The 12,122-nt window shown below is 46.3% G+C and overlaps 1 protein-coding gene across 8 annotated transcripts in view; it reads left to right on the forward strand.

Annotated features, from left to right (window-relative positions):
• Window positions 1–12,122, forward strand: part of nrp2a (neuropilin 2a) — a 53,852-nt gene that overhangs the window by 14,202 nt on the left and 27,528 nt on the right. For all 8 annotated transcript variants that reach the window (XM_086128561.1, XM_086128586.1, XM_086128568.1 and 5 more), the window contains exons 4-7: window positions 7,216–7,446; window positions 8,532–8,687; window positions 9,022–9,191; window positions 9,954–10,109. In XM_086128561.1, coding sequence (XP_085984687.1) covers window positions 7,216–7,446; window positions 8,532–8,687; window positions 9,022–9,191; window positions 9,954–10,109 — 713 coding nt within the window. The remainder of the gene's footprint in view (window positions 1–7,215; window positions 7,447–8,531; window positions 8,688–9,021; window positions 9,192–9,953; window positions 10,110–12,122) is intronic.

Consider the following 12,122-nt stretch of genomic DNA (forward strand, 5'->3'; position numbering starts at 1 on the left):
TTCAAGTGAGTTGATTTGACTCAACAATGTTTTAGGTGGCTCCTTTTGAGCCAACTATCTCTTGCTGAAAGCGTGCATGAATGTTAACAGCGTGTCAGGATTAAGGCAGCCAGCACAAACGTCAAAATGCGGAATTTAGCTGTCATCTCTTACATGTTTTAAGCTTCAGAGAAGAGTGTCAGTGAGCCAGATGTCTGCAACAGTACTATAGTCACCTGTAGTCTTGTAACAAGCAGAGTCAAAACACTTACTGCACTGAAAAAAAAATACTGATACTATACGGCACCATATGTACAAAAATATATTTTCAATAACTACAAATATGAAATAGGTCGACCACTCACTCTTTTTAAATACATTTAATGTCAGAAGGAAAAATTAAAATGGGTTCACCAAACGTATTTGTCACAATGCCATGACAGCTAACACGTGCAGCCATATTTGCCTGAAAGAAGCGGCGCCGTGATGTCGCAGCAAGACAAAAAATAAGAACATTTCCATGGATAGGCAAGCGATCTGGCATATCACTCAATCGGAACTGGTGAGTGCAACTTAATGGACGATCCAGTCAACGACTTGGCGTCACATCCGTTCCGAACATGCCGACTTGCATTAAAATGAACCATGGGGATTATTTTGACAAACACAAGACTTGACACTGAAATGGGAAGACCAGATATTTCTCAAACTCAACAATATTGCTCCATTTCACCATCAATACCCCAAAATGGGCTGCCGGAGGTACACTTTAACTCATTCAGTACCAGCCAATTCTGGACCAAGTCTGAAAAGACGTTTAAAAACGTCTTTGGCAGTGAATGAGTTTTAATATCAAAAAATAGTTTTGATAATTAAGTACAGCAAATTACAGATAATTGAAAGCATTTACTCAAGTCATATTCTACAAAGTAACTTTAGCCTCTACCAAAGGAAGAATACTACTTTCAGGTACTTTGTACAAGACTGGTTTTATACAAGACTGGTCACCCGCACATCTTGTAGAAGTGTCTCTTAGGTTCAATTTGCACTGCACGGTTCAATTTGACACAATTCTGAGGATTTTGCTTTACCACAAATTATACACAATTCAAACTACAGTAAATATGGTTGCTGAAAGCCGTGTTGGAGACCAAACAAGCAAAAATAATTGCCTAGAGCAGTCCATGTTATAGTGCTGAGGTTATCATCATTTAATCAATCCAAGAGTCAGCCCAGGCCAACTAAACGATGTCTTGTTACTTATGTAGTATTTCCACGGTCTTGACAAGATTGAGGCATGCATTTGCTGCATTTAGCAGACGTGTGACACTGAGAACAAGCGTAGGTGTCTGTTTGATGCTCAAGTGGGTGTTTCTACTCACAGCACAATTCATGTCTCAATGTGTGGGTGTTGTGATAAATGCATGACAACAGAAATGGCGAAAAGAGAAATTGACTGACAATAATATGAATGGTGATGAAGGTTATGATGACTGAGGGTGAGGAGGAGGAAGAGGAGGAGGATTTAAGGCCTGTGTTAATCGCAACACATTAATCACCATCATAGGTGTTTGTCTTCCAGCTGTGGCAGCAAACACGCGTGCGCTCGCCACTTTGCAACGGACATGTTTATTCACCAGGGTGAAAGTGATCGCATTTCAATTACTTTCACTCTTTAGGTGATTACAGTTGTCTTGGGTAAGATTAAAGCTGTGTGGTCTCCACCTTTTTTAGAACACGCCATGCTATTTCAGCAAAAAAAAGAAAAAAAAGAGGTTTCCTTCCTTTGTAATTAGTTTTAAGGCTCTTTGATGTGCATGTGTTGTTAAAGGGCGTGTCTTTCTCGAGATGGAGATCTCGGTAAACAATTACATGTGTTGTGAGATGTCTGTGCGTGTGTGGGTGTGTGTGATGCGTGCGCGCCTGGGCGTGAGGGTGTTCAGCTAGACGACTGACGACTGGCTTGTTTTTGTTTAGCTCATTCAAACTTGTTACATAAGTGATGAGTGTAACTACTCCAGGGAGTGTTGGATTGTTTGGGTCAACATGTGCATGCATATATGTGTGTGTGTGTGTGTGTGTGTGTGTGTGTGTGTGTGTGTGTGTGCGTGTGTGTGTGTGTGTGTGTGTGTGTGTGTGTGTGTGTGTGTGTGTGTGTGTGTGTGTGTGTGTGTGTGTGTGCGCGTGCATGTGCCTGTATGCCTGCATGCTCATTTCCATGTAGGAGATGTGGGAGTGCCCAAATGGCTCCACATCCACCATGACAGCCACAACTTCTCCCACTCCCACAAATGTGCTACCAAAAAGCAGACTCCCAATTCCCACTCCCATGTATGCCGTACAGTGAACGTGCACGTTCCCGCCGCCTTCACCCCCAAGCCCAAAGCCCATATTGTTGTGCCCTACTTTACTCGCACTGGTGCGTGCTTAACCCTTTATTCATCGGAGACTACCCCCTCCCCCAATGCCCTCATTCATTCGTCATCCATCCTCACTCAGTCACGTGTCGTTGATGCTGTTACCACGGCTACTAGAGGCAGACTTACCAGTAAAGCCCGCTTTTTCTGGTTCCCCAGAGCCCCAATACAAGACGAGCGGTATGGGGCCACATCACAGCCAATCCTGAGTTGAATGCAAAGCGGGGGAGCACTTGAGGGCACCAAGTCTCTCCTGTGACCATTGGTGACCACCGCCGAGACATGTATATGGTCTCGGCGGGAGCGCAGCCAGAGGCTGGAAGCCACCCACTTGCCTGGCTGCCAGTCAGACACGCTGTGTGTGTACGCTGTGTGTATTTCTGATGCCATCACATTGCTCGGACGTCGACCACCCTGACAAACTGCTGTGTTGTAGATGCCTGACTGACTAATACTTCATTATCAGGGTCGTCCTCCAAGAAACAATAAAGCGCAGGTAAATTAAAAGATGAATTTAAAAAAACCCTGTTTTAGTCTGATCATCCCAAAAGAAATTATGGCCCAAAATGAAAATAAATGAGGTATGGTCAGCATCTGGAAAAGTCGTTGGCGCTCCTGATTGGCACATACTATTTGATTACCGGTACAAGTAATTTCCCTCCATGCTCCAGGCTGTTAAAATGCTGATGCCGTTCAATTTCACAGCCCTCATCAAAGTCATCATAATGATGGCTCAGGCAGAACGTCTCGCTCGACCTAAACGTTGGCCCGTGACATGGCAAGAAAGTGGCTTTTTTTCTTTGTGACTTTTCATGTTGTGTTATTTTATGATTTTGGATTTTACACACATCCACAAATCTCTCCCCACCACATTAAGAATGCACCTTTTGCACACATCCTGAAATGGATGCATTGGGAGAGAGTCAAAGACAGAGAGAAAAACAAACCAACAAAAACCTTGAAATTTACATTTCTGATCTTTATGTCAAATACGTTGCAAGCAAGGTAGTTTTACTTAAATATTTAGTTGGAGTTCAATCATAGTTGTGAAAACCTTTCTCTTATTTCTTTATTGTGAAATGCCGGAAAGCCATTTTTCACAACAGCGGAACTTAAAATGTTATCAAAGGGTGTTGCCTTCACTCAATTTTTTTTGACAGCGAATGAGCTCATGTAGCTCAGGCAAGGTTGCATGAAAGACACGTGTGTCAGAGTGGTTGACATTTGTCAGACAAGTAGGCGGACGCAGTTAAGCTACACACAAGACACCGCGGTGGGCACAAAGGTGAATCTTCGGCAGGAGCTGTGTGCCACAGCGGGTAGACAGCAGACAAGCTAGAGAGAGCGCAGACTGCACCAACACAACAGTGAAAAGACAAGACAGGACGGGAGGTGAATCGGGGGCCACTTGGGTGGGTTTTACCCAGCAACTCGCCCCCCTCTTTCAGGCTCACACTGGCGTACAGTGTGACCCCTCCCCTTTGCCAGTGCACAGCTTTTGACCAATGACAGCTCACGCCAAGCAGGGGCTATTGGTCGAGCACGTGCGCAGGAGGTGATGGAGGGAGGGTCCAAGACTTGTTTTTGGCGTGCTCACACACCGTGAACCAATGACCACAAACGAAAAGGGGAAAGTACTCATGCATAAGTGACTGCCACACAACCATGCAAAATAAAGAAGACACCCATGCACTGTGTGTGGCCCAGGCACAGTGACCAGTTGGTGCACATCATCTGGAAAATGCAAACACAGCGGAAGGCAGTGCTTGGAGACACGGAGTCAAGCTGTGCTCATATTGAAGTTTTCGCAACTCCACACTGCTGATTTGTGACCCAGTAAAAACAAGGCCACTGTGTTACTAGGTCTCACACACACTGAGTAGCTGTCACGCACCCACCTCACACGCCTCACAGGCAAAGAAACAAAAAACCGCTGGTGGAAAAGAAGAAAATGAAAGGATTTAGGTTCATAAAAGAGAAAAACAAGCAAAGACAATCACAACGTATGTGACTCACACATGAGAACCTTGCAATCATGTGCTTGCACTTAGCGTTTGGTCGAAACCGTATTGCTTGCCACTGGCTGATAATTACCAGCATGCAGGCAGCACGGTGGACTTATGGGGAGCACATCTGCCTCACAGCTCTGAGGGGCTGGGTTCAGGTTCCAGTTAAGGCTTTCCTGTGTGGCGTTTGTATGTTCTTCATGTATCACAGCTCACTCCAAGAACGAACAGCAAACATCAGCCTGTTAGGTTCATCTAAATTCTTTGTCTGGCATGAGCATCAGGGACGGTGCCTCTGAATTGGCAGCCTGGGCGGTGGTGATGCTTACAAAGATGGAGGATGCGGTCTTACTATGGGGGCATCACCCTCCTTAGGCTGCGTTCTGGCTGCAGGCATGTCTGATTCAAATCAGAATCCTCCTCAAACCCAATTTTTAGGGCTGGCTGTTCACACAGTTTCTAGCAAGTGTCCAAATGGGATTAGCCCTGTTCAGACTAGGAACCCTTCTGACCGGTTGCTGCAGCACTGACGTTGGAACGGAGGCGGCATCTAGCACGTGTGGTGTTTGATGTGGTCTAAATGTGACAGCAGAAAACCACAAAATGCTTTCATAAATGGACTTGTTTCCATACATGCCCTCGATCTTTGCTTGTACGGCGCTCTTTCCCGACAGACTGATAATGTGTTTCGTCCTGTGTCCAGGGATTGCTGCTTTGTAAATGTACCGCTCCACACTTCGATTGTCGCTGTGTTCTGGCGCAGCTTGGTCTTGCGTCGCATCCAGTGACGTCATGGACAGTCAAAACCGATCGGTGTGTTTTGAGCTGTTCAGACTGAGACGCATCCTGTCCAAATCCGATATGAAGCTGCCTTCCAAATGTGGTGTCAATCCTATAACCACTCAAATCAGATTGCATGTGCTTTGTTTTCAGCCAACAAAAGAGGCATGCAGTTTCAATCTAGATGTGCTAAAAATCGGATTTTGGATGGCAGTCTGAAGAAGGCTTTAGTCTCCCTGATAAGGTCTACTCAGGGATTTTGGAGGGAAAGGAACATCAGATTCACAAGGAGCAGTGTCATTTTTGTCCTGGCTGTGGACCAGTGGACTTTGCATCGATCTGTCATGATGAAGGTGGAGCTAAGCCAAAAGGTGAAGTGCTCGCTTTAACTGGTCGATCAACGCTCACGAGCTTTGGGGAGTGGCCCAAAAACATTTTCACAAATATAGGTGGCCAAAAGGGGTTTTCTGGGCTCTCCCCTTGAGATAGGATGAGAAGCTCAGTCATGCGGGAGGCGCTGGATGATGGGGGTCGAGGGAAGTCGGAGCTTGCCTGCTGGGCCAACAAACTGACACCAGATAAGCGGAAGATGGATGGATGGCTTTTAATATCCTCAGCTGTGTGTGTGTGTGTGTGTGTGTGTGTGTGTGCGTGTGTGTGTGTGTGTGTGTGTGTGTGCGTGTGTGTGTGTGTGTGTGCGTGTGTGTGTGTGTGTGCGTGTGTGTGTGTGTGTGGGTCTGCATTCTGGGCCTGGCTTAAATGTGGATGACCGTCAGGATGTTTTAATACTACAGCGTACGACTCCTGACTTTCAGGAACAGCTTGGAAAATGCACAGGAGAAAATAGCATTGATGCTACTTTAATGTTATGTCTTCAGACCAGCGATTTCATGGGAATTACCGCATTTTGTGTTGGAAACACGAGAAAGCAGGAAATATGGTGTCGGTCTTGTGAAGTTGTTCGCTCATCGCTGGGCTAAATAAGGAGGGTCCTCTGCCATTATCAAGTGCAGTGAGCAGTGAGGTAACAGCCAGCCCCCACGCCACTTTTATAGGTCTGCTTGATAATAAAGACTGGTGCCTTGTTGGAATGTTGCTGTAGGAATGTGCTATTAACATGTCTGAGCTCTTGAGGTTTTAAACATTTGGATGTGGCTGTTCACGAGCTCAGGTGGTCTCCGGTTTAAACTTCAATCTGTCATGCTCAAGTTGCGCAAAATAGAAAATCTTAAAATTCACTCATCAACTTCATCACTTTAAGAAGCAGTTACAAAAGCAAACAGAGAAAGAAGCTTGGAACATGTGTGTTGGAAAAAGATGAAGGTGAAGATAGCAGAGGCTGAATCAACACGTGATAGGCACACTTCTACGAACACAGGGAAGGCCAATGGTTAGATGGTAGGAGCGGTGCAGCTGCAAACGCTCAAGGTGAGGCGCACAGCGGCCCAGGCTGCATAAATCTGCATCGCTAATGAAGAGCTGCCGCAAAGGCCTCACTTGAGTTGAGCCATTACACAAGGCCTGTGGTATGTTTGACTTCTTGAGAAAAGGGAGAGCCTGTGAAAGACAGAGAAAGAGAGAGCGTATTGGGAGCATCGGAGAACATTTATTTTGATTGTATGCAAAAGCTCAGAAGTCAGAGGCACTACTGAGGTCCTCAAAAGCCTGACCTAAAATGATGCGTGTCACATTGTCTTCTTTGCTTGGGACTTTTTGACGCCTGGAATGAGTAACAGATTTCTTCACATCTTGAAGCAATGTAATTGTTTTTTCGGATGCAAAAGTTGCTGAAAACAGCATGGTGCCATGTCAAAGTGCTCATGATTGGCAGGTTTGGACGTTGATGGAGGTGGGGCAGAGTAGCGGGGGCGGTCTTCACATCATACGGCACGTAGGACACACTGTAAGATGTCAGTGATAAACAGAACTTCATCTGCAAGACAGATGTTTCTTCCGTTCGGTCTCTTTCTCTTGTCTGATCTGGATGTTCTTTTATGATCGATGGCTTCTTCTCTTTTTTTGTCTCCTCTCAGGGTCAGAATTCTGCTTCCGCAATTTCACCAGTAGCTCCGGTATGATCGAGTCACCGGGCTTCCCTGATAAATACCCCCACAATCTGGAGTGCTCGTACATGATCATTGCTCCGGCCAACATGGAAATCAGCCTCACGTTTCTCACCTTTGACCTGGAGAACGACCCGCTGTTGGTCGGAGAGGGCGACTGCAAATACGACTGGTTGGACGTGTGGGACGGCTTGCCGCAAGGTAAGTGCAAATTAATTTCCCCGCTACAAGCACATGCAGACTCACGGACTTTCCACATTCCCACATGGACGTTCTCTCACGAAGCGCTCGCTTTGATGTGTAGCCTGGCTCTCCGTTCCTTTGGGTTCCGTATAGGAAACATTATTTGGCACTGGCATCCGAAAGTTCTTGGACACCCCAAAGGAGCAGCTCTTTCTCATGCCCCTCTGAACACCCTTCATCAGCGCCTTCCTTTCAGCAATGTCCTGACTTACTTATGTTTCCTTCCTCCCTCGGATGAGAGCGAGCGTCGTGCTGGGACTCTATTTGGCTCCAATGAGAGGTGCTGAATGTCAGGAAATGGCAAACCAAAAACAGTTGTTGCAAAGTGCTTTGATAGTTGCCACCAAAGAGTAATTGCTGCTGTATCAGTCATGAAAACCACATTAGTGTGGCTAAATGGCATTTTTGCTCCTTACGCTCCTCTTCCATTTCTCTTCTCTTCCCTTTTATTTAAAAAAAATCTGAGGTAGCACACTGCCTTGCTCTATTAAATTCTATTTTGGGTTTCTAAAAAAGGGATTCACATGGGTTTCATTTTTCAATTACGTATAGCCTTGAATTTGGGAGCTGTGGTCGTCGCGGACATTCAAAGAAGAAGGAGAATTAGGAGGAAATTAAACCGTAACCCAGTTCGAGTGAGCCTCGTCCTCAGGCGTGAAAGGGTCTTGGCAGACAAGCGGGAAGGGTGAAGAATTTGGCGTCTGGCAAGGGAGCACGTCTCGAGACGACGGTAATCCTCACTGGTTTGGTGTGCGGATGATGCCAGAGCAGCTTGCATAAAGGCGGGGATTCGAGTCCCCCTGCTGGGGTCTGGCTAAGACACACATATGGAGGGACATGAGGAGCGAATCAGGATGAAGAAAGACGGGTGTTGCAACGGCGGCGAATCATGAGCCATTGCTTAGCAGAATAACAGTTGATTTCTTCTGTCGTATTTCCTCAAAGCACCAACAAAAATCTCAAGCAAAATAAAAGTCCATCGTTTGTTTTAAAATCAATGAAAAGTCCTAAGTTGCTGACTGACGTGATTTGTTTATCTGCAGTGTCCCCGCTGATCGGGCGGTACTGTGGCACCAAGATCCCTCCAGAGATTCAGTCGTCCTCTGGGCTGCTGTCACTTTCCTTCCACACAGACATGGCGGTGGCCAAAGATGGCTTCTCTGCCCGATACAACATGACTCATGAAGAAGTCAGCGACTGTGAGTGCAGGCTGTCTCCCCGTCTCTCTGTTTTTGTGTTTTGTGTGTATTTGTTTGTGCTTGGCGGGCTTGTTTACCCGCTATTATTAAATCTTCCGACACTCATTTTTCTTTCTACACCTCACCCTTGCTGTCATGCAATTGTGGAGTTCACCCCTTGAACAAGCTCTCTTTTCCTTAGGATTAAAATTAACAAAGGACTTCTTTTGGCTCTGTTTGTCCTTTCTCTCTGTGGCTTCTTCAGGGTTTATTATCAGCTACGTCTTGCTCCCCATCATCCATTCTATTCACCCTCCCCATGACAACTAAATTCCCTTTTCTTTCCCTCTGTCAGCGTTTCACTGTAGCATGCCGCTCGGCATGGAGTCGGGGAAGATCAGTGATGACCAGATCAGTGCCTCCACAAGCTTTTACGACAACCGCTGGTTGCCACGTCAGGCTCGCCTCAACAACCACGACAACGCCTGGACGCCCTCAGAGGACAGCAACAAAGAGTACATCCAGGTCCGACAATGCACCTTTCCATGAACAGAATGTTACTGTGCAGAATGTTGTGTTTTGACACACGGTATACTTCTGGTTTCCCACCAAGACCAAAAAATCCTAATCAGTACCAAATTGTACATCTTCATACACAATCATGTCCCACAGACATCAGAATTTTGTTGTTAAGATTCATGCATTGTTCACTGAGAAATCAACGAAGCTAGTTTTTGCATAAGACCACTTGCTCAGAAAGCCCCCCACCCCCCCAAAAAGGCAATGAAAACACAAGCTAGAAATAAATCGTGTCTTATTGATAAAAATGCACTCAGCAGCAGTGACATTGAAGAAACACGCCCTCGAGGAACTGCAAACTGATGATAAGGAATTGCTCCTAGCGCTCACACACTGGGTACAGTATATTTATATTTATATACTGTACGTGCATATGTGTAGGCAAGAGCGGCGTGATGGATGAAGGTGCTTCAGAGCATCCCATTCAAATATGACGCCATTGATCTTAGCATCCAACGTTCTTCTTCTTCATTTACACATGACAATGCCCAGACGCAAGTGCCACCCCGTTTCCTGTGCGCCGTCGATCCGCCGCGGTCTGCATGACAAATAGAAACAACGGATGGCTGTCTTAGTTATTCAAGTCAATCCTGTTCATCATAAATCCCCACTAGACGCTTTGCAGTTCCTCCTCACCCATGGAATATTCTCCATTAAGAAAACACAACGTATTTTATATTCCATTTTCCCTTTGCCTCTTTCTTCAAGGTTGACCTCCACTTCCTGAAAGTGTTGACGGGCATTGCCACCCAAGGGGCCATTTCCAAAGAGACTCAAAAGTCTTACTATGTCACCACCTTCAAGCTGGAGGTCAGCACCAACGGGGAAGACTGGATGATCTATCGGCATGGCAAGAACCACAAGGTACATTAACCGCATGTGCGCACAATTCACTTCTTCCTGGCTCTGAAGTCAACCAAGAAACAGAGCCTCTCTTCAAGAGTGACACAAACAGTTCCAGTACTATATAGCTGGACCATGACATTGGTCATGTGGCAAAAAATAGGTTATGGGAAGGAGGAAAAGATGGAGATAGCAACACAAGTACAATGGAGTCCTCTGTGTGCCCTTCTTCTGGGTGTGTTATCTGTAATCATTCTCACATTGCCACACTCCGTACATATTCAAGTTTGTGTTGTATGTGTATGTATGCACTGCAGGATGTTATTGTCACGGTGCATGGGTCTCCATTCCTCCTATCTGGGTTGAGGTCACCGTGGATTTTTAGTTGGAAAATGGAGGGCGTGGAGGGGGGTGGTGGCTTTGTGGAAGGGTTAATCCACAGACACACTTACACATGACCAACATAGACCCCTTCTGCGCTGGCCACTGATTAGTTTGGGTGGGGCCGGTGGGGGGTATCAAATGTGGAGATTACAGAGTGAAACATGGATTTGACTTGAAAACGAAGCAACAACATCTGTGCCGTTCTGTTTAATAGCCCTCAATGCACGCTGCCTTTAAATGGACTCTCTTGTCATCACCCTATCTGCAGGATGTTTGCCTCTTTGTATTCTGAGCCTCCCAAAATGGCCAAAGGGTATTTTACATGTGTAAAAAATGAATAAGATGACTTTAACCAAAATTCCTGCAAACCCAATGGCAGCAAACAACAATGGTCTGACTGAAGCAGCACGTTTGACTTTCGTCGCCAGCCTGGTACGTCCAGCGGTTCACATGGGCCACAGTCAAATCTACTGTGACTGCTAATCCATCATCCACGCAGTACAAACTCCCGGTTAGCCGTCGTAAGCTCCCCAAAGAGCCCTTAAGTGGTTGAAGCTCATTTTCTGTCAGGGGGTCCTGTAATGATGAGGATTTTACTTCTGTAATTGTCATGACACAGCGCTCAAGAACATATTGTGGTTTGGGAGGCTTGCACAACTGTATGCGTGTCTTATTGATTTATGCGTGAGTGTTTGTCTGTGGGTGTGCGTGTGTGTGTGTGTGTGTGTGTGTGTGTGTGTGTGTGTGTGTGTGTGTGCGTGTGCGTGTGCGTGTGTGTGTGTGTGTGTGTGTGTGCGTGTGTGTGCCTACCAGCCCGTGTTTGCCCACGTACCCATACATTCACGTACTTGCGGCCGTACAACCAGTCCATCTCAGGGCCCACAGCAGCAAGCAGCCAGCTGGAAGCAGTTCCTGCTGTCAACATCTTCATAGCAAGAATGAGGACGTGAGAGGAGTGGAGGTCATGGCTGCTCAGGCTGAGAAAGAGGAAACAAATGGCGGCAGAAGAAAGCTGGGAGGGGACTGTTGTGAGAACTATAGTGACAAAGAACGATGGAGAAAAAACACAAATGAGTGGAACATCAGTTCGATAACGTGTTTTGCGGAGCTCACCGCGTTTCCCTGTGGCGTCAGCTCCGAGGAGAGCACTGCTGAGGACTCACAAGACAGAGGAATGCTGGAATAGTAAATGAATTAAGCTGTGATGTGTGCACACAGTATTTTACAGAGCGTGAACAACATTCTGTGAAATGATGTCTACTTAGAGGTTCACATGATTGTTGGACTTTGCTGGCCTACAACAGATGATCTTCAAAGGCCGTGCAGCATAACACACAAACACACATATACACACACACACACACACACACACACACACCTTCCATCATGACCTTGTTTTCTACAAAGGTCATCAATAGTTAAATAGCCATGGTCCACACCCAGTCTGGCCGTTGCATACCGCCTACATGTGCGGATATGCTGAGCTTTCCGCAACGAGCGGTGCTTCGTTATATTTTCATGACTCTCCACACCAGGAGACACAACACGGCCGCTTTAATTATTCAACTCACTTCGCCATTATGTGACACAAGGCGGAACCGCGCCCCAGTCGTCAGGCAGAGTAGAGCCTACCGTTTTCAACAAAATTCT

This window comes from Hippocampus guttulatus, chromosome 1 (assembly GCF_054856545.1).
Source record: "Hippocampus guttulatus isolate MCC_2025c chromosome 1, RoL_Hgut_1.0, whole genome shotgun sequence".
Taxonomy (NCBI): domain Eukaryota; kingdom Metazoa; phylum Chordata; class Actinopteri; order Syngnathiformes; family Syngnathidae; genus Hippocampus; species Hippocampus guttulatus.